Here is a 22,297-nt window from a genome sequence, read left to right as displayed (position 1 = left end):
TGCTATTTAAACAAACCTTATATATTAAACAGTTAAAAGTTTACTTTCTATAATAATTTTAAAATAAAAATGCAATATCTATGCTATGTACACCCTCATGTTATCTATTCTACACAGTTTATAGTGGTAAGTATTTATACACATTGTACTGAGGCATATGGAATACTTTTTTGGTCTCCCCTAGTAGGCTGCAGGTTTCCAAAGCAGAAGTCCTGAACCCCTGAAGACAGCCTTAAGAAAAATCTTTCTTTGAAACCTCAAAGAAAAAAGAATATTTTTTTAAGAACCAAAATGTTTGTTTTGTTCTATTTTATTTTTTTATTGTGGGGGTGGGGAGGAGGTAGGGGGGAGAAAGGAGGTAAAAGAAGTTTGGTTTCTGCTTCAAAGAGCTTTCCCAAAGAGTGGTGTTTGTTTCCATTACACATGGATAAACACTGTTCTCCTTTCATGATGGTGTGAACTCAAAGTAACGGAACATGTGTTTTCCTGAAATCCAGTGTTGTGTTCATTTGGACATGTATGGGGTGTCCCTTGTGTCCTTGTTCTCATATAAAAGCACTTGGGCTTCAAGAACAAATTTTCAAAAATCATAAATACAACTTGTGTTTGACTTGAGTCTTGGTTAATTATTAAGGAACCATTCAATAATAATGGTCTCAGATATTTAAATACCCTGTGAAGCTGCAATTAATTAAGGAATTGCTGATCCTAAGAATTATGCAACCAATAAGGGAATAAAGGAAGAATTACGTCTGGATGCCAAGTTCTGAGCAAATATCAATAATCTCCTTCTCACTTTTGCAATATGAATAAAGTAGAGAATAAGAATTATATGAATAATGTTAAATAAAAAGTGCATATAGAACTGAGAAAATATTCTTTTTGTTAAATTTGCCACATCAATAAGATGTTCGTAAGGAAAATAACATGAGGCAGGAAAGTAGTAACTATTGTTATTCAGAACTTCTTGATAGCAAAAGAATGAATACCAGTCAACTTTCCTGGTTTAAACTTAATTGTCTTAAATCATGTTATTTTGTAACTTGAATATCTATAATATGCCGTGAGAATTTAAAGCAGAAAGCAAAATCATATAGAAAGCCAGAAACTTCATCAATACATCTAGACAGACGTTTGCTTGTAGTTTTTGGTATCCAAAACCTTTTTTCCACACATTGCACAGATGCCTAAAACAAAAGAAAACATGTGAGGAATCAAATCATAATACCGACTAATAATAGCAATCAAATGTCTAATACCAACCAACGGATTGGTTAATTAAAGTCAACCTCAAAGTAAAAAAACACATTAACAGCCTCAGAAAAGAGAAAAAGGAAACATACACTTTTAATGATGAACAAGTTCTATTTTACTTGAGAAAAAAAGAGCTTTTGACTACAATAGGATTTATGAAAGGCCACTCCTTTTTCTGTATTATTCAAATCAGTACCAAATGAAACAGGTTTGATATGAATAGAAAAATGACATTAAACTTACCCTTTTTGTAGGCACAGCCCTGGCAATAATGAGAACCTGGTTGGTGCACAGAACTTTTACAAATTCTACAAGTGGAGAACTTATTCTTTCCATATGGATCAAATCTAGAGGGGTTTTTTTAAAGAAAGAAAAGTGTATAATACAATAGCAATACTCTTAAAAACCTCCCTTAAGCAACAAATAGGATTAATTCATTTTTTCATTCTTTCTATCAAACTCTACAATTGATAGGCATAGCACTCTTCCAGCTGGCTACTCTCTAAAATGCCCACACACTTCCACCTCTCCCATGTAAGTTGTATGCTTATAAAGAGTGAGCTGTCCTTAATCCCAAACCTGTTTACATCAGTTGTATTTGTCACTCTATTTGTGTGATATAATTAAGAAAACTAATGAAATATCAGTGCAAAAAGAATGACCAATTCTATTAAAAACTAAGTAAATGCTTTACGATGACTAGGTAGATGTGAATCATTAAAACTGCCATTGATTTAGGTATGGGTAAGACAACTGTTAAAAATTGGGAAAAAACCATAAGCGGGAGGATTTGGTACTTTGCAACTGTCAGTTCATGTTCTATTTTAAAGATGTTGGAAATATATATTCTGGTTATGATTTATGTGAAGGGAATGATGTAGAATTCATATGCAAAAGGCTTTGTGTCAATATGAAATGACTGATGAATGCGCGTATGTGTATATGCTTTAACATAAGGTATATGGTTTTTTTAGTGATTGCCTAATTTAACTGACATCTTCAATTAATCTATCCAATTTCTTTGGATAAAAGGGTTCCTACTAAATAAAAATGCCGCCTTATAGTGAATGAAGTGCAAAATAACTTTAGAGGAAATACTTTCCCCAATAACTTTCTAACAATACTCACATACTGAATGGCAACAGTTTCTTCTCTTGGGGTACAGTAGAACAGCTCATTTTCAAAGGTTAATCTTTTGAAACCCAAGAGAATATCACTTTATTCCTTGGAAGAGGACAGGCACTACGCTTCTTTACAATGAGCTCAACTCAGTTTGTTTGGACCTGTATGTCTGGAGGTTACGTTCTCTTAAAACCACATTTTATCATTCTAAGATGTACATTTTAAAATCTCTGAAGATATTAAACAATTAACTGGCAGACATTTTTCTTTCTTAAAGTAATGATGTATCTTATAAATGATGGTATCTTAGATTCAATGCAATACAGAGGTCACTTTCCAAAGAGAACTATTTAGAGAACCCAAAAGTAATAGCTACTTTTTAAAAATATCAGAATAAGTTTGGGAGCATAAAGAAACTAGAAGAAACTAAAACTGTACGACCTGTAAAAATAACAACTTAGCCAATAATAACTGAATGGTCTTAGAAGACATCAATAAGCCAGTCAATAATACATAGTATGATGCTGCTCATCATTTAAAAGACAAAGTCTATTGTGCTATTTTACGTGCCAAGTACTATATATAGTAAAAGTTTTATTTTTATTTATTTCTAATCCTTTGAAGTCATGAAACAGCAAATATATACTGAGTGCCTACTATGTGTCTATTCCTGTTCCAAATACTAAAGATGAACTTGACAAAGCCTTTGCCCTCATCAAGCTGACATTCTAGCGAGAGGTGACAGACACTAAGTCATGAAACAAACATGCTTTTCAGAGAGTAGTAGGTGTTCTAGAGAGAATTCAAACAGGATATTGTGGGAGACATGAGGCAAAGGAGGGAAGACATTATATTAATGCTGATTAGGGACCCTCTCTGAGGAAGTGACATTTCCACTGAGACCAAAGTAACAAGGAGCCAGGTATGTAAGATCTGAGGGGTGAGCTCTAGAAAGAGGGAAAAGCAAGCACGAACCTCTTCCAATGGGAGTGCGCTTGGCATAGCTGATGTAGGAGCTGGTATAACAGAAGTCAGAGAGGTGAGAGAGGCCAGATATGGAGGACCTTGTAAGAACATAGTTGGGGGCTTGGATTTTATTCAATGTAAAACAACGACAACAAAACAAATGAAGGGTTTTCAGCAAAAGAGTTACATGCCCTTTAAAGGACTACTCTGGTTACTATAAGACTTAACCATAGGGAACTATAGGGGAAAGAGGGAAATAGAAAGTTATTAAGGTATCTGGGTAAGAAATAACAGTGGTTTGGAATATGATAATAGCAGCGAGACAGATAGAGGCAAATGGATTCAAGTTATATTTTGGTGGTAGAGCCATCTGCTGGGAGGTATGGGAAGTGAGGGTGAAGAGGGAACCAGTAAGGAATTCTAGCTTTTAAGCTTGCACAACTGGATTGGACAGTGGTGGAAAGACAAGAATACTGAAGGAAAGAGGTTGCCTGTTAGACGTCCAATTGGATAAGTCAAGTAGGCAGGTGCAGATATGTCTGGAGCTCAGAGAAGTCAGCACTGGGGAATACACATTTGGGAGTCATTAACATACAGTTTAAACTTAAAGCCATTGGACTAAAGTCACTGGAGGAGAAATTATACATTTATAAAAGTCTAGGATTAAGTCAAGAGGCACTTGATTGAGAAGGAATAGTCATGAGTGTCATGTATCAGAGCCAAAAGACTGAAGAGTTGCAAAAAAAAAAAAAAAGGTTGTTGAAAAGTTAAGTGAGGTAAGAATAGAGAAGTGGCCATCAGTTTTAAAGGTCATGTATGATCTTGATAAGAGCACTTCCAGGGGTGTAGTGGGGATGAAAGCCTGACTGGAGTGGCTGAAGGAGAGAACGGAAACTAAGGACATTGAGAAAGTATTTAGATTAGGTCTTTGAAAACTTTTGGTAAAGGGTAACAAGAAAATGGGGTGGCAGGTGGAAGAGTTCATGGGATTTTTTTAGACTGAATATAATAAGTCATAGTGTCAAGAATTGTTTTTAAGGTGGGAGACAATTTTACTCCCATTCTCAGATGAAAAAGTAAAATTAAGGAAAGTTAATAAACTGGTTAAACTTATGTAATCTCACAGAGCTAGACGGTGACAGAGTCTAAATTCAAACTGATGTGACCCCAGAACTTAACGGTCTTTCCACATTTCCCTGTAGCCTCTGATTTGCAGGATAATTAAGAACTAGAAAAAAGTCATGTTTCTGGTGAAATTATAAATAAAGTAGCACTAATATCTTCACGTGTTGATACAGTGAGGAAGAATAAGTTGAAACCAGCAGGTTGTAACAGATAGCTTGGTTTTGTATGCTAGGAACTACCTAACTATGTTTTATCACAATAGAATGATGTATATCAAATTCACTTCAGTATTCTTAATATTAAAGAGTGGTAATTTTATATGTCATTGTTTTATAGATGCTATTACACCTACCTTGCTTTTTTTGAGGTCAGAGCTTTATTTTCATTCAGCTTTCTTCCACCACTTTCTATATTGAAATATACATGTATTTCAATAAGTTAATTCCACAAATTTCACATATATACGTATAACATTTAACAATTAGTTTAAAGTTCATTTTTTGACATCCTACCAATAGACTAGACTTTATCAAAATTTTCAAAAATCTTCGTTTAATAACCAGTGTCTTAAAACAGTACTTAAAACATTTATTAAGAAAAAAAAAAAAAAAAACACAATCATATACTTCTCAGACTCAAAGTAGGACTTCAGAAATGAGTCTACATTTAATTTTTGTACTGTAAAATCTAGATGCCACTATTTTGGTGGCACAGACCTTGAATACAGTGAAAGTATTTCTTTTCCTTCCCCTTGACAACATTTTCACTGTATTTAATGATTAGGAAGGTGAAAACATTTAAATGATTTGCATAAGAATGTAAAAATCAGGTGAGCAGAGAGGGAATAAAATACCAACTGTAATTAAGCTGAATCAAATCAATTACTATGATATACTCACTGAAAATTATTTTAATTATGAGGCCATCTCCTGCCTATCAAAATAGGAACTCTGGTATGTAACTGAGAAGAATAAATAGAATAAAATATTAAACTGTTGTGGGATCCCGTGTTCTTTAATGTTTAATAGATAAAATATTTTGTGCACATATTTCATTTTACGAACAATGTAAAAGCTAAAATATTATTCACAGGAATATTATTCAACTTCTGTGTTCTACAAGGAAAAATACCTGTGGTATTCCTTGCACCGTCTTTCCATGTATCGGGAGTGATAACAGTACCAAGTTTCTTTTCACCTGTTATAACAACATAGTAAAAGTAAGGGGGATTAGTATTTATCATCTAATAAATTCACCACATTGTGCCTAAAGTTAACAATGGTATTAAGTCATATTATAGTAGGAGCCTATTAATTCTGGAGTCAAGGCTAGTGAACTGAGACTTAAGATATTAACTGTGAGCAATGGACAACTGACTCTTAGTAAAATTTGTAGTATAACTGTATGGCTTATAATAAGCTTCCTCTGTACATGTATACTTTAAATAAATCAGATAAAGAAATCTGATGAATATATTCATTGCATAAAAATTTACTAAGCATCTATAAATCATTTATACCAGGCATAAACCATTGTACAAAATACAGAGGAAAAAAAAACAATGAGTTAGATAAAGTTCTAAATTTTAAGGAGCTTGCTGATTTCTCTAACACAAGTCCTTAACTCGAATTTCACAGGTACATCTTGGGAGAGAATGTGAAATATATGAAATTATAGACAAACCTTTTATAGATCCCTTTTTTTACAGACCCTGGTAAGAATCTACAGCTTTCAACTGATCTTCAGAGTTCAAAACCAAAAAAGAGTTACAAACCATACAACCAAAATATAAGCTAGAAAATAAAAAGTATAATAATTGGGATCTAAAATAAATTGAGAGCTAACATACTAGGACAAATTTCATGAAGAAAGAAATAATCTCAGTTATGGAAATCCAGGAAAGCTTTGTGGGAAAGGCAGTAGAAGGCGTATGGGACAATGGGTCTGTGAAGAAAGAGGAGGAAAGAGGATGAAGACAAACTTGGAAAAGGACACGTCCTGAAGAATAGCATGGAGAGCTCAGGGTACATATGGCATGCAACATAGTTTGGTTTGGCCAAAGTGTGACGAGGATAAGGGTTAGTGAGAATGAAGTTGGAAAGATAAACTGAGGTCTCATTGTGAAGGGTGGCTCCAAATATAGAAACCTAAAATTACTCTCTGCACCCTGGAAATTTATTAAAGTAACTTGTCCATGGTCATTCTTTTAAGATCTGTGATTCAAACTCTTGGGGGGCCTGTGTGTTCAAACTTATATCTATTCAAGGTATATAAACAAAATGGATTGTTAATTTGATAACAGTCAGGATAAGAGGGCTTGAAATCTTGTCGCAGGAGAGCCAGACATGTCTAGCCTGAGGAAAAATACTTGGGAATATGACAGCTGTTTTTAAACATATAAATAGTTTATGAGGTCAAAAAAAATCATATCTCCTGGTTTGGCATATTGGACGGCAACTATAGGGAGGAAAGACTTTTCTAAAAGCCAGTGAAATCTACGTAGACTGATTTGAAGGTGAGAATCTCCTGCCACTGTGCCTCAATACCATAGGTAATCATGAAAAAAGCCCTTAAGTCATTGGATGAGGTACTAACTTACGGTTGTTAGATAAAATACGGGATGTCCAGTTAAATTTAAATTTCAGATTAACGACGAATATTTTTTTCTAGTATGTCCGAAAGCACTTACAGTACTAAGCAGCAGCAAACAGAGCCAAGTCTCAAACATTGTATGGGATATACTATACTAACAATTATTCGTTGTTTACTGGAAATTCAAATTTAACTGGGCGTTGGAATTTTTATTTGCTTAAACCTGGCAAATGAGAGTAATTTTTAAGATCCATTCCAATCGCGAAGGTCTGTGAGGCGAGGTGTCCAGTCAAGAAGCTGTATGGGATGAGATCCGGGGTTGTGGGGAAGCAACACAAGCAAAGAGGCGCAAAAATTGAGAGCACGAGAAACGCAAAACACAGGGCTACACAGTTGAGGAGGGTCAGGAATGGTCAAAGGGTAAGGTGGTCAAGGGCTAGAACCAGAGACCTGCGGCCGAAGGGAAAACAAAGAAAGGGCAAAGTTTTCAGGGAACCTCAATAAAGTTCTCCTGCCCTCCCTCTCCCGCAGATGCGGCCCCTTAACTCACATTTTTCGCACACCATCCTCCCCAGACGCTTCCCTACGCCGAGAAACAGCAGCGCCTTGAAAACATTAATTCTAAGCAAGGGAAGGATTCCCCTTCCGGGTTACAAAAATCCACTTCCGACATCTCTGCCCTTCGCCCCGCCTATTCTACACCTGGAAAGCCGAAGGAAGAGTAAACATTAGTGGGAAGGCGGGACTACTTCCTTTGCCCGCCCCTCCGCTGCTGCGGTTGGCTGTGCAGCCTTGGGTGTCCGCCCCACAGGCCTGCGCCTGCGCGAGGATCCGGGCGGCGCGGCGCACCTGATGGTGGGAGATAGTAGCTCCCTCTTCCCTTCCGCGGGCGGGAGAACTAGGTAAGCGCAACTGAATGTTCGGGTACGCGGACCTCTCGGGGGTGCACGCCACCTCCGCCAGGTGCCCAAATGGCTGCGAGTCTCTGTGCTCCTGGACCCCGCGCCCGCCCGAGTGCCACCCTTCTGGCGTGACCCAGGGACTACCCTGATGGACCAGCCCTCTGACTTTCTGTGTCTATCTCCTCTTTTCCTGGTCTTCACGGCTGTACTTTTTGACTTTGCCTCTGCCCGGCCGAGGCCTGGGCAGAATTCCGAGCGACCCTCTGGGGCTCGGGTAAAGATCCCACAATTCCGGCGAAATCTCCGGGAGCCGTTCAGAACGGCCTTCTCCCGCCACAACGTCTGCGATCCTGGCTAGGTCAGACCGCAGACGCCAGGGCGGCGGGCCCCCAATCCCCACCCCCACCCCGCCCTCGCCCAGGGCACGCACTGGTTTCTCAGGAGGGGCACTTGACCCATTCTCCTTTGTCCCTTTGTTGCCTCCTTCATCGGTTCATTCATTCATTCAGCAAACATTTGAGTTTGGGTACTGCTCACAATGTTACATCCGAATCTGCTTATGTCAGTTGGGATTCTGAGAGTGGCCCAATAAAACTCTTTGAAGGGATGTCGAGGCAATGAAGTGCAGATCCCCCTCCCTGCCTCTCAATCAGCTAATAGGGTGAGAAACTTTTCCTTCTCCCTTCTTTCCCATTCATTCTCTTCTCGACCCCTAGTGTGTATATTTATATCAGAGACTAGGTTTTGAAATGGCTTTAATACTTGCGAACTTGGACGTGTCGCGTAACCTGTCTTAGCCTGTTTTCTTATCAGTAAAATATTTGCCTTTTAAAACTAGACTGTGGATTAAATGAGAGCTGTTCGGGTATGGCCTGAACTTGCCGTTTTGCACAACATCGGTGCCCCCAGTGTGTGTGTATGTGTGTAGAAGTATATATGTATTCTGGAATAGTCACTGCAGTTTAACATGTGGACTACTACTTTAAATTAATAGGGTCCTTATTTAACAGTTATATATATATGTGTATGTATATATATATGTATAAGTTCTCTGTTAGGTCATTTGTAAATAAATAAATTACATATAAAAATGTGTTTTATATACAGAGAGAAAGTAAACTTTTTTCCCTCCTTCCTTTTATACTCTACTTTTAATTGGAATCTATTACCTGTAACAAAAATTGTCATTTCGGTATTTCCGGAGCACCGGGATATCTTAGTTTAGTATAATATTCCTTGAACTCTCTTAATTATGCTGACCACCAACAATTTAGCCAAAGTGTATTCATGGGGTTTCGAGAATGCATAAGTTATATTTCCAACAGGGGCAGATCATTAATCCATGCAGTTTTTCACCTCTGATTTTAGCAAAGAAAAAAAAAATTGCTTAATTGGTCCTAGCACATGACCCTTTTGCAGAAACCAGTCACAAATATTTAAGAAATTAAAAAATTCATCATTTTTCGGCTCTGAAAGCTGTCTACCATATTAGTCTACATGTGCATTTACACATTACATCTTCCTGTATTCTGAAAGTAAAACATTATTGCCCATAGAAAATTGTCTTTTGTTCATGACTTATTTGTAGGTGTTGAAGCATTAGGACAATGGAAAAAGTCATTATTGCATATGCTCTTGTTTTTCATTAGCCACTCAAGAAAACATCATGAAAGATACTGATATCAAGAGACTACTGTATGCCCATCTTTTATGCATATTTTCAATTATTCTAAGTATCTTCGTTCCATCCTTTTTCTTGGAGAACTTCTCAATATTGGACACACACTTGACGTGGTTGTGCATCTGTTCTGTTTTTGTAACTGCCGGTAATCTAGTATTATATTTAATAGTGAAACCAAATGCATCCTCTAAAAGAAGTTCATTATCATACAAGGTAAGGCTTATTTCTTGGTAACTGATATTAAATGTAGGTAGTGTTTCTTTTAATGGAAAAATAAAGCATTAAGCAAGAGCTCATTGGGTTATTTACTAGTGACTAGTAAAATACCTAGTAGCCCATTACTTGCTAGAAGGCTGCCCACAGTGTTTAAGAGATCCTTGCCATATATTAGTTATGGAATTAGGAGGCTTTCAGTGGATAATATAACAAATATTTCATATCTCATCACATAATAAGGGTCATGTTTGTGTTTTCTTGTATCCTAGCTGACTTTTATGGGTAAATATTTTCATAAATCCTGATTAACAACATAGCTCAATACATGTCATAGAAACAGAAATGCTTTTTGACTTTAGTGCTGGTTGGGTGGGTGGAATATGGGGGGTGATACTTGCCTGGTAGCCTTTTTTACAGAGCTGTTTTGAGGGCTATGCATTTGACTGTGCCCAGCATATGTAATCTGACTTCAGGATACCCAAATCCAAAGAACATTCAACTGTTTCACACATGGGAATAAGTTATGTTTATAGATAAAAAGGAAGCAATTGCTATCCATTAGGCATTCTCTTGAGTCTTTAAATTATTTATTTCTTTACATTATTCATTTCTTTTTTAGGTAACCAGGTTTTTGAAATGCTGTATCTACTTTCTTATGTCTTGTTTCTTCTTTCATGTAATTTTTGTTCTATATGGAGCACCATTAATAGAGTAAGTCTGAAATTTCTACCGTACAGCAATTGTATTTTAAAACACATGTTTACTAAACAAAGGGCTATTACTGTTGATGATTAGAGAAAAACTGGTGTGTTTGATTATTGGAATATGGAGGGATACTGACATCATTTCCCTTCCTTATCAGTGTTATTCTCTTATAAAACAATGGAATAACTTAATTCATCAAATGTTCCTATTACCTAGCCTTCTGTTACCAAATTGCATTTTAGGAGGAGATGGGTGAGAAATTCTACTGTACTAATAAATGTATGTCCCTCAGAACCTCTAAGGGAACTTACTATAGTGATAACGGATAAGTTAGTTATAATTAGCATATCAGTTCCTAGTAAATGTGATTCTGAAGTACTGAAAAGAGTTTGTTTTCTTGAGAAAAATCAAGATGCCTGTATTTAAGTACTTAATAAGTTAATGTTTATAGTTTAAAGGTAAAATTTAACTCAACACTTGTTCAAAACTGACCAATTTTAAATTAATGAAAATTAAATTTATGAATATTTCTTACATAATGTTCATTAGAGTTTGGGAAACTTTAGCAGTGATTAATGATCATGGTGAAATGAGTGATTTTTTAAATATATATACACAAATATAGCTATGTATACAGTTTATATATAGTTATACATAGTTATGTATATCAACATGTGTATGTATACATACACACTAAATTAACAGGTAATTCTTTTTTAGAGAAAGGAGCACAGAACCTTTGTAATGGTAAATGAATATTTCTATTTAACCCATTTAAGAGTAGAATGAAAATCTAGAGCAGTGTCTTGAAGTGTGGTTCTAAAACCAGCAGCATCAGCATTTTATCAAAATACAAATTCTCAGGCCTAGGTCAGAAACTCAAGAGGTGGGGTCCCCCAATCTTTAGTTTATTCAGCTTTCTTAATGGCTCTGGTATAAGCTGAAGTTGAACCACTGATTGTAAAGAAAGTTAGTTATCTAGAAATGGGGCAATTCTTACAATGGACAGGATGAGCATAGGGTATTTAACACTTCTGAACTTTATCATTAAAGCCATTTATTTGCTAGATTTTTTTGATAGCTTGGATTTTTTTATAGTCATCTTGGTAGGGCTCATTGTTGCTTTTCATAGTAAAGTATAAGAAAATATTTTTATATTAAATCTACCGAAGTCACAAAGATTACATATATGTATATACGTGCTCCTTTAATAAATACTTTTTAAAAAAATTACTGTTTTTTTTTCTAGGTTGGTGTTGGAAACATTTTTATTTGCCGTTACTTTGTCTGCTTTTACTACTGTACCTTGTTTGTGTTTGTTAGGGCCAAACATCAAAGCATGGCTAAGAGTTTTCAGTAGAAATGGGTAAGTCTTAATGTTATGTATTGGTGTTTAAAATGTTTTAAAAATTAATGTCTTTTTCTATTCATGGCAGCTTGCTGGTTGTTCCATGAGTGTATCCCAGCACTGTATGGTTCTTGGAGATGCCTTAGGGCCCACTGCAGTTGGGAACTGGGGACAGGGAAGGGGCGGTATGCACTTGAGGGGGACCCACGCAGGCAAAACTATAGGCCTCTCCCTCTAGCAAAATCAGCTCTGCATTTTTTCAGTATAGCAGAATACCACTTAGCCTTTTGTTTGTAAAAAGGTTTCTGCTACCAAAGGAAAGCTTTGAAAACCACTCCTCAGGGATAATTCTTACCTCGATAAAATTGCTACAGATAAAATTGCTTCCATACATCTTATAATGTAGAATTGGGGTCCACAATCTAAAAATGTTTGGTATAACAGCTGTAATTGCTCATTTAGCTTCTTTTGTGATGTGACATCTGAGTGCAAGTTTTACAGGGTTTTATTTCCTTAGCATCATATAGATTTTCAGCATAGCTAAAAGAAAATTTTAGCTTCTTGAGAGTCCTTGAAATTATTTGTGTCAGAAATAGTTGAGTTGTAACTAGTAAAACTAGAAGGTTATTGGTGCCCATGATTTTGTCCTGTTTATCACTTAACAGCAAAAGCTCTTAAATTCTTACTCTGTATTTCATGTTGTACAAGCTCTGTGTGGGTTCTGAAGTGTTAGCCATGATTTTCTCCCTGAGGAGCTTGTATGTTCAAGGAACAAGAATGAAATGGACAAACAATACGAAGCTAAAATTGTGTAAATCAGACAATAAGTACTGCATAACTCAGAGAGGTAGGAGATCACGAAGAATGAGTTGCCGGAGAAGGATGATCTATAAAGGATTTGGATCAGGATTATGAGATTTGGTGAGACTAAAGGGAAAGGGAAAGACACCCAATTTAGGGGAATGAATGAATCCATAGAAAATGAAATGAACATAATATTTGTGTGGAATTTGGAAGGGAACAGCTCAAGTAGAGCAGAGGGTGCATGCTATGTAGGTAGGCTCCATAAAATTACTGACTTTTTCCTTTTAAAAATGAATACTGTTTTTTCCCCTTCAGAACCATCTTCTAGTGTTCATAAAGTCTCTAGAAAGCAAAAGTAATAATTGAAAACTTTTTCCCACATTGTTACCATAGTATCCCAAATGTATTAATTTCTTTTAGTGTTTTAGTTCCAAATTTTTGAGCAGTGAAAACCAGTTGAAACTTTATTGGTTTGGATTAGTGATTATCCAGCTTCGGATTCTGTTTCTTATAATGGTATATTTGGTGGTCAACATTGTCATCTAATTCCACAGTTAGTCCTGCTATAATATGGCATATGCATTCCTAAAAATCCCTGCACTATGCAAAATTGGACAGTAAAAAACACAGCACAGAGTTTTTGGGAAAGATGGGATTGGGATGTAACACTCAGAAACTTCATCACTAACACATTAGAAACTTAATAAAAATGATAGAACAGTTTTACATGTGTAAACAGTTAAGAAATACATAAATATAATAAATGTGATACTTTTCCTTGGGAAAAACCTTAAATTTGCTTTTGGAAGTACATGGGGGAAGGGTTACCTCTTGCAGGTTATAATGAAGTAGTAAAGGAGGGTTGTTAGAAATCTGAAAGTTAAGACCAGATGTGGAGGTTGCGGCTCATACACATGAGGGAAATCGAGGTAGGTGCGAGATGAGTTTTTAAAACAGTACTGTAATATAATTCAAATACCATATACTTATTTAAAGTGTATACTTCAATGGTTTTTAGTGTGTTCACAGAGACGTGCAACAATCCAGTCAATTTTAGAACATACTCATCTCAAAAGGAAACTTCATACCCTTTAGCTATCACTTCCTATCTCCTCTCCCCTAGCACTAAAGCAACCCTAATCTACTTACTGTCTCTATAGATTTACCCATTCAGAACTTTTCATTAAAATAGAATAATATGTTATCTTCTGCAGTTGGCTTCTGTCATTTAGCATAGTGTTATTAAGGTTCATCCATGTTCTAGCATGTCTCTGTACTTCATTTTTATGGCTGAATAACTCCATTGTGTGGATATATACTACATTTTGTTTATCAATTGATAGACATTTAGGTTGTTTCCACTTTTGTGATTATGACTAAGCTACTATAAACATTAATGTACAAGTTTTTGTATGGACATATGTTTTTATTTCTCTTGAATATGTGCCTAGGAGTGCAATTGCTAGATCATATGTTAACTTCATATTTAATCATTTGAGGAAGTGCAAAACCGCTTTCCAAAGTGTCTGCACCATTTACATTTCTGCAGTGGTATATAAGGGCTTCAGTTCTCTTACATTCTTGCTAGCAGTTGTTTATCTGACTTTCTGATTATCACCATCCTAATGGGTATGAAATGTTATCTCATTGTAGGTTCTGTTTGCATTTCCCTACTTTCTAATGGTGTCAAGTATCTTTCATGTGCTTATTGGCTATTGTATATTTTTCTTGGCGAAATCTTTTCAGATCCTTTGCTCTTTTTTAATTGGATTATTTGTCTTATGAGGCTTGCAGAATAAATCTGTTGTCATCTTGTTTTATACCTATCACCACTTCTCAGAAGGATTTATAAAAAAGTAAAACCAAAAATTGTAGGAAGGGGAATACCATTTTCTAGCTAGCAGATTGACAAAGATCAATGTTTGATAATATATAGTGTTAAGGCTCTGGGAGGGGAAGTAAGCACCAATGGGAGTATAAATTGGTTTAAAGTCTATGAAGGGCAATTTGGTAATATCTACAAAAATTACAAATACCCATCTTTGACACAGCAATTTCATTTCTAGAGTTTTATTGTAGATATGTTTGCACACCTATAAAATATTGAATATACATGATTACTCATTGCAGTTTTGAAAGTAACCTAAATGTCCTTTATTAAGGGATGAATTAAATTCAGTCCACATCATGGAATACTACCAACTATAAAGAAATGCAACCAACTATTTACTGATATGGTGTTAAGTAGAAAAAAGCAAGGTAAAAATGTGTATAGGATACTACCATTTACGCAAAAAGTTACCATAAGAGAGATACCTGTATATCTTTGGAAGGATACACAAGAAACTGATGAAACATAGGTTGTTCTCTGGGGAGGAGATCTGAAAAATTAGAAGACAAGGTAAGGAGACTTTCCACTGACTACCCTTTGGTATCTTTTGAAAGCTAAACCATATTACTCTATTACTTAGTCAGACTGAAAATTTCAGTGAGTTAGATTTGCCAATACTTGTTACTTTTGGGTTATTGAAAGTTAAGCCTGTCAGGAAGCTGTTAGATTTCTCTGATACCACCTAAATTTCAGTAGACTGCAAAAATAGCCTTTTAAATTTTCTAACATATAACCAGATAACATTTCAGCTGGAGAATTATGGTTTAAAATAATCAATTTGTAATACAAAACATTTTCTTTAACATGACACAGAGCATGGCATGAAATAGTAATATACAAAAATACTTTAGTAACTTTTGAAGTATTTTCAGTATCTTATAGCATTTAATTCTCACAACAATCTGATGAGATACTCCTATTTTTGCCATTTTTCTGGATGAAGATACTGGAAAGCTAAAGGTTAAGTGATTTGCCCAAGCTCTGTAGCCAGTAAGAGGTGGAGTCGGGACTTGAAGCCAGATCATCTGATGGTATAAAAGTTTTTAGAGAAGACTCCCCTAATTGAGGGTAGAAAACAAGTACCTGCCCTGCCTTTACTATTTAGCGGCTGGTGATCTTAGACAAGCTACTTAACTTCACAGATCCTCATATGTGATGTGGTTAGAATAATACTAATCGGTGCTTTGCTGGATTATTGTCAGAACTGGGTGAAATGGTGAGAAAAGTCAAATAGTAAGTGCTTAAGAAATGTTTGTCAAATGGATTAACAAATGTCAGAGAGCATTTTTATATTTCATACTTCTAACCTGTCTTAGTACCTCTTCCTGGTTCAGGTAACAGATGAAGGAGTGTAGGGCATAGGCAACCACGGAGGAGAAACAGTTTTTTCAGTTTATTTAATGTAAAATTAGTTTGAACTTTTTCATGAGAGGAGAAGTCTTCATGTCTCACCATACATTAATGATAGTTCGATTTCTTCCCTAGCACTTTTATCATACTCAAAGAATTTAGTATAAAAAGCTTATTAATATTTGAATGAGTTAGGAAGTAATTAATTTTATAGATTACTTGTTTGATGTTGGCCTTCTAAAATTTCACTATTATTCAAAAATATTTTTAAAATTCAAAGCTCTGGTAATTCTGCACTGAAAATGTGAAATAGCCACAAAAAACAATTACTTGTGTGTTATTTTGAAAATCGTCCCATTATACAGTTAGCATTATTTATATTGAGTCACAACTTTAATTTCAAAGAATTCTATTATGTAAGGAAGTTATACAAAACATACGTTCTTTTTATCCTGTTTTATTGTATAAAACATGGTAGAGTTTTTGTTTGTGTAAAGTTGGCCCTTTTAGTATTGTCAAAATATGATAATTCAGATGTTTAGTATAATCAGATAATTCAGATAAGCAGGCCAGTTTTGAGCTGGGTCGACATCTCAATATTGAATCAAATAAATGTTTTATACTATTTTTAAGTGAAATAAGTATTACATCCTAATGTTAATGTATTTATTTGCATATTTAAATTGAGTCAGTGTAAGTCACAAAGACTAAGAAACACAAAAACTTCAATCGTGAGAAATGTATAGGAATTGCATCCCAAGAGTAAAAACCCTTGAGATATCAAAATTCAATACATAATTAAATGACACTATTTTAACAAGACTTTTCCTTAAAGTAAATGTAAAATTATTCCATTTTTTTAAAAAGAATGCTATTTTATAGGAAATTAAAGATTGAAAAATTATTTGGTTTCTTAAAAAATTCTGCCAACTTCTTTTTGGTATAGTTATTACTGAATGAATATACTCAATTTGTACTAGTTTAGTTTAATTTGTTACCTTTGTGTTATAATTATTGATTTTTTTCATTTGTAGACTTTTTATAAAGGAAAGTAATTATCTGAATATCTTAAACCTATATTTCTCATTGAAGTTTGCTTTTTTGACTTATTGGTTTTTTAGGGTTGTTATTTGAATGTTTAAGTCAGAATCTGATCACTTTTGGTGAAATGAAAAAATAATTTCTGAATAGGTTCCTAAATCTCCAGCTAACTTGCCAAAGTAAAGACAGTAAGACCTATTTGTATACACAAAGACAATAGCCCTCTTTTTGTCGTCTTTGTATTGAAACGAATTTTATATTAGAAAAACTTCTGTGGACACTAAAAGTGAAAGATATGAATGACCAGAAAAGTATACATATAAAAAATAAGTAATGTAGCCTTAATGTGGGCACAGAAATTTAGTGGCTAAGAAGCACTGGTTTTACTGTTCACTCAGTGGCCAAGGGGGACATTTATATAAGAATTCTGTAAAATATCTTTAGCCACTAGGAGGAGTTGTGTGATGTCTCTTTTGGATGAAGAGATGAACAGTTAAAAAGATCACCTCCATCTAAACAAGCAGTTTTTTAAGTTTATTCAAAGAACAGTGAGCCTTTATTCTGTTCTCAGCCTTATTAACTATATGTATATACTACAAAAAAAAATTAGCCAAAAACTACAGAATTTAAATGGCTTTATTAGGGAAACTAATGTGAATAAACCAATGTCAGTACTGCTATAAGTTATTTCATAGAAAGGAATTTGATTTTTACATTATTACAAAAGACTACGTATTGTAAAAATTTAAATAATAGAAAAATACAGAAAGTTAAAGATCCCAGTAATCCTACCAAAGAAACAACCATTACTAACAGATATTATATATTCTAATTTTATCTATGCATATAACATGTAATTTTTAAAAAATGATTATACTAGACAGTACTTTATAAACTTGCTTTTTTTTCACTTATTAAGAACATCTTAATTGTATATGTGTATGCATCTTCATAGTATCCTTAGTATATCTTTCTTCATCCATAAATAATAGAAAACTTCAGCTTACATTGGTGTAAAAAATAAGGAAACTTGATTATCTTATATAACAGGTTGTGTGGTTCTAAATACAGATAATCAGTACGTAGCTGTACTTCTCACAAATTCTCATTCTTGGGCTGGTCGTGAAATGGCAGCAGCTTCTCTTCTTTGAGCTTTCCTAAACTAATCAATGGGAAAGAGCGTGGAATCGCCATGGTTTAATTAGTCTAATCATTAGGGATGAGATGAATATTGGGCAATTAATCATTGTTTCAAGTATTCCATGTACCATCAATTATTTAATGAATTTCCTATTGAATATTATCAAGTTTTTATGATTATAAGTAACGTTGTCATGAACATCTTTGAACCATTTAACTTTGTATAATTGTGCAAAGGTTTCTGTAGATTAGATTCCTAGAGTAGAAATCCTAGAGCAAAAGAAGTTGATAGACATTGCCAAACTAAAGTTTTAATACATTCCTACCAACAGAGGGCTGGTTTCCCTGAATCCCCATCAAGGCTGTTTACTTTTTATCCATCTTCCAGGGTCGTTGCCTACTGGGCTCTGCCAATGGGGCAGACTGTACTATAGTAGCTTCATCTGATTTCTAATGTATAATCCCTGGTCATAACTGTTTTAAACTTTTATTTGTGGAACCACCATTTATTACATTTCAGCTGAATGTTACTGATCAAACCTCAGAGTCAGCTTTTCCCTTTCCTTGTCTCTCTGCCTCCATTCTCTCCTGCCTCATGTTATAGAAAACTGGATAGAAAATAAAATCCAATCCTCAAGATGCAGCTTCAAGACGGGAAAAATTGGTGCCAGTTAAGATGAGATGACAGCTTCAAAGAAAATTCACTCATTGTATCTGAGCCAATAGGTAGTCTGGGTACCCTGCCTATGTGAAGTGTGGGCAAGATGAAAAGAAATGGCATGGCTGCTCTAAAAGCACACTAAGAAGAAGAAAAAGGCATGCAGAAGACAATCCAGCCTGGAAGAAAATACTACCCAGGGAACAAAAACAAACCAAAAAACTTCACATAGTTTACCATTCTTAGCAAAATATTGAAATATTTCTGGAGAAAATGGTACAAAAGAAAAACCTACAGCTACTGACATTCGAGGGTTCTTTAAAAGGCAGGGTACAGTGACTCCCTGGTACAGTGGAGCCCAGCAGTTGAATTGTGCTACTTCTGCACAGGACCATCCATTTAACTATTTAGTGTTTTACATTTTTGTTTTTTCTTTAAAAATAACTTGTTATATAACCATACCATAAAACTCACCCATTCAAAAGATAGTTCAGTGATTTTTAGTATAGATTGTTTTGTACCATCACCACAATCCAGTTCTAAGATATTTCATCACCCCAGAAAAAATCTGCTTTTAGTAGTCATCTTCCATTCCTACCTTTCTTTCCCAACTACTACTTCACTCCCTCTAGCTAGGGCAGACACTAAAATACTTTCTGTTTCTGGACATTTCATGTATAGTGTGTTAAGCAGAGTGAGGAATGAAGAATCACTAGATCCACTAGATCTTTGAGGAGAAGCTCTAAAATGAAATCTAATGAAAACAACAAAAAATATTCAGTGGAAACAAAGGCTATATAAAGACCAGAAGATAACTTTTAAAAAGTACATTTTTTTACATCTATAAAACATAAACAGGAGGCAATCAAAAAGAATTGAGAGAACAAAAAACTCTTGAGAATTAAAAATTTGATAGAAAAAAATGCAATAGAAGCAGAGACAAAGTTAAAGAGATCCCTTAGTGAAACAAAAAGGCAGAGACGGGAAATGAATTAAAAGGTAGGAAACTCAGGATTAATTCAAAACGATGGTATTCCTAGCGAAAGAGTAAGAAAAAATTCTTAGGGGATCTGGGCAGAAAAAGCAAGAAAATTTCAAGAACCCTAAAGATCTGAGATTCTAGACTAAAGGCCCATGTATTTTCAGCATAATAGATGAAAAGACACCCACTCCAAGACACCTAATTGTGAAATTTTAGGTAACCAGGAATTAAGGGTCCCAAAAAGGGGATGGGATAGTGGAAACATCTTACCCTACTGAGAATTAGAAGCCAACATGGTCTGAACGTCTCAGGCAGGAATCAGAGCTATGGGCAATGCCTTCAAAATTCTGAGACAAGTGATTTCCAACAATTAAGTCATTTTCAGACTTAAAACATCTCTAAAATCTATTTTCCACGTACCCTTTCACAAGAATCTATTGAAGGAGGGGTGCTTGAACCCTTTTCCTTTTAGGAAAAAAAGTGCAGCTCACTGTCAGCGTTAATTTAACATCACGCTATGCTATGCTTCCTAGGTTTGACATTTTCAGCGATTGAGAATTACTACATTTTGTAAATGGAAATACTACAAAAACCAGAATGCTATAAATAGAATGATGTCCTTGTTTCCAAAGATTATCGATATACTAGAACAATGCGAAAATAATGATAAAAGTGAGATATTTCATGGCAAACTTTAGGGGTGGGGTTAGGACGGTAATCCTCAAGTTATCTTGGGGTAAATGCAGCCACATGCTCTGCTAGTGAGTATTCTTGGGGCAAACGGAAAATGGGTTAAGGAAAAGTAATAGAAGGAGGAAGTCTTGGATTCTAGGAAACAAAAGACCGAAAAGCTCTGAGTGGCAAAGGGAATTCATTCACAAGAAGATGGTAGAGGGAACTCAGGTGACAGACATCAACTGTGCCTCAGATTAGAGCACAACCAGTCCACTTTGAAGCAGGCGAGGTCTCCACAAAAGAAAGCACAAGCAAGCATTTAGAGACAATAAGTTTCTGTGGGATATTTGAGGATGGTTTATTCACAAGTACATAAGCAAATGGAGGGGGGAAAAGAGGCAGTTCTTAACATCCAAGGAAAATTAAAAATTACATTTACTATGGGAAAGGAAATATAATTATGGTTTACTGTGGTTCAGCTGTGATGAATTTTTTTGTGATTATAATACTGTGCTAGGGATTCAGCCGAGAGGAGGAAATGTTGTCACAGAGGGGATGATGAGCCAGAAATGTGTATGTGGGGATGGAAGGTTTGTGGGTAAAGAGTGCTAAATCTTTCATTGTACAAAGGAGAAAGTAACTAAATCTTGAAAAATCTCTATATAAAACATGTTCTTTTAAACTGAGATACATAGAAGAAACAGTGAAGAGCTGAAAGTGTCTGCTGCAGGGGATTTTTATTATTAATAATAAAAATTTTTGACTTTAAAGGTCTTTATATATATTATTTTGACAAATATAAAATTTTAATTTTAAAAAGAGGCTTTTCCTTCTTTTTTTCTTTTTTCATTTCCAGTTCTGATGTTTTTTTTAGAAAACACATTGAAATCAAACAGGTTAGAGTTATTGCTGCTTTGTTCTGTGTATTTCTATCCTCCACTTGTGAAAAGACACAGTCAAACTGTCTTCGTCCATTCTGTGAATGAAATATAAGCAAAAAAGATCACTGATACCTTTGAAAGAATCATTTAGAGTCAAATATAGGAATTTCAGAGTTTTTCTATTTTTTAAACTAGGTCTTATTTTATACATTTATTATATGTGAGATCATAAACACTCTTGGACTCATCAAACAAAATAGAGGACAGCCTCTTAGATGTTTGCATGTTTAATAATTTTAAGGTGGCCACAAATATGCTGTAACAAAAATGTGAAGACATAGATCTTGCCCCTTAGCCCAAGGAACTTGGAGCTTAGAAGTTGGATAAGACATGTACATAAATCTTATTGAAACACACCTCTGATCCTATTGCTGCCTTGATTTAAAACCTGCAGTGGCTCTTTTATTTTGACTTTTAAGGTTTTTCTGAAATCCACCCTAAATCTACCACAATGAAATAACTATAATAAATGATAAGTTTTAGTGAGGATGTGCAAATATCAGAACCCTCATACACTGCTGGTGGGAATATAAAATGGCTCAGCTGCTTTGGAAAACAATCTGGTAGTTCCTCAAAAGGCTAAAATGATACCATATGACCCAGAAATTCTATTCCTTAATAGGTCCCCAAGAAAAATGAGAACATGTGTCCACACATGTGAATGTTTATGGTAGCGTCATGCTTAATAGCCAGAGAGTCAAAACAACTGAAATGTCCATCTACTGATGCATGGAAAAAATAAAATGTTTATCCCTACAACAGTATTTGACAATTTAAAAAGTCATATTTCTATATGCTACAAAATGGATAAACCTTGAAAATGTGCTCGGTGAAAGAAACCAGACACAAAAGACCACATATTATATGATTCCATTTATATGAAATGTTCAGAATAGGCAAATTT

General features: G+C 35.0%; 2 protein-coding genes and 1 long non-coding RNA gene across 4 annotated transcripts in view; 2 read left to right on the top strand and 1 right to left on the bottom strand.

Annotated features, from left to right (window-relative positions):
* Window positions 1–292: 292 nt before the first annotated feature.
* Window positions 293–7,736, bottom strand: CRIPT (CXXC repeat containing interactor of PDZ3 domain). The gene is made up of 5 exons (XM_016142199.2): window positions 7,610–7,736; window positions 5,599–5,664; window positions 4,820–4,874; window positions 1,498–1,601; window positions 293–1,187 (listed from the first exon to the last, which is right to left on the bottom strand). The coding sequence occupies exons 1-5, from the start codon at window positions 7,623–7,625 to the stop codon at window positions 1,123–1,125; spliced, it is 306 nt and encodes a 101-aa protein (XP_015997685.1). The 5' UTR covers window positions 7,626–7,736; the 3' UTR covers window positions 293–1,122.
* A 125-nt stretch (window positions 7,737–7,861) lies between these two features.
* Window positions 7,862–22,297, top strand: part of PIGF (phosphatidylinositol glycan anchor biosynthesis class F) — a 28,263-nt gene continuing 13,827 nt past the window's right edge. Inside the window, exons 1-4 of one of the 2 annotated variants that reach the window (XM_016142200.2) lie at window positions 7,862–7,961; window positions 9,611–9,855; window positions 10,478–10,569; window positions 11,813–11,929. In XM_016142200.2, the coding sequence (XP_015997686.2) occupies window positions 9,628–9,855; window positions 10,478–10,569; window positions 11,813–11,929 (437 nt within the window). In that variant the 5' untranslated portion in view covers window positions 7,862–7,961; window positions 9,611–9,627. Of the gene's footprint in view, window positions 7,962–9,591; window positions 9,856–10,477; window positions 10,570–11,812; window positions 11,930–22,297 lie in introns of those variants that run through there. The other variant, XM_016142201.2, reaches the window with a different exon arrangement.
* Window positions 14,094–21,222, top strand: LOC107509567. Its single transcript, XR_001596559.2, has 2 exons — window positions 14,094–15,822; window positions 18,742–21,222. It is a non-coding gene; the product is annotated as an uncharacterized LOC107509567 (long non-coding RNA).

Source organism: Rousettus aegyptiacus, unplaced genomic scaffold, assembly GCF_014176215.1.
Source record: "Rousettus aegyptiacus isolate mRouAeg1 unplaced genomic scaffold, mRouAeg1.p scaffold_m13_p_7, whole genome shotgun sequence".
In the NCBI taxonomy this organism is placed as follows: Eukaryota; Metazoa; Chordata; class Mammalia; order Chiroptera; family Pteropodidae; genus Rousettus; species Rousettus aegyptiacus.
This window is presented reverse-complemented; position numbering and strand designations above follow the sequence as displayed.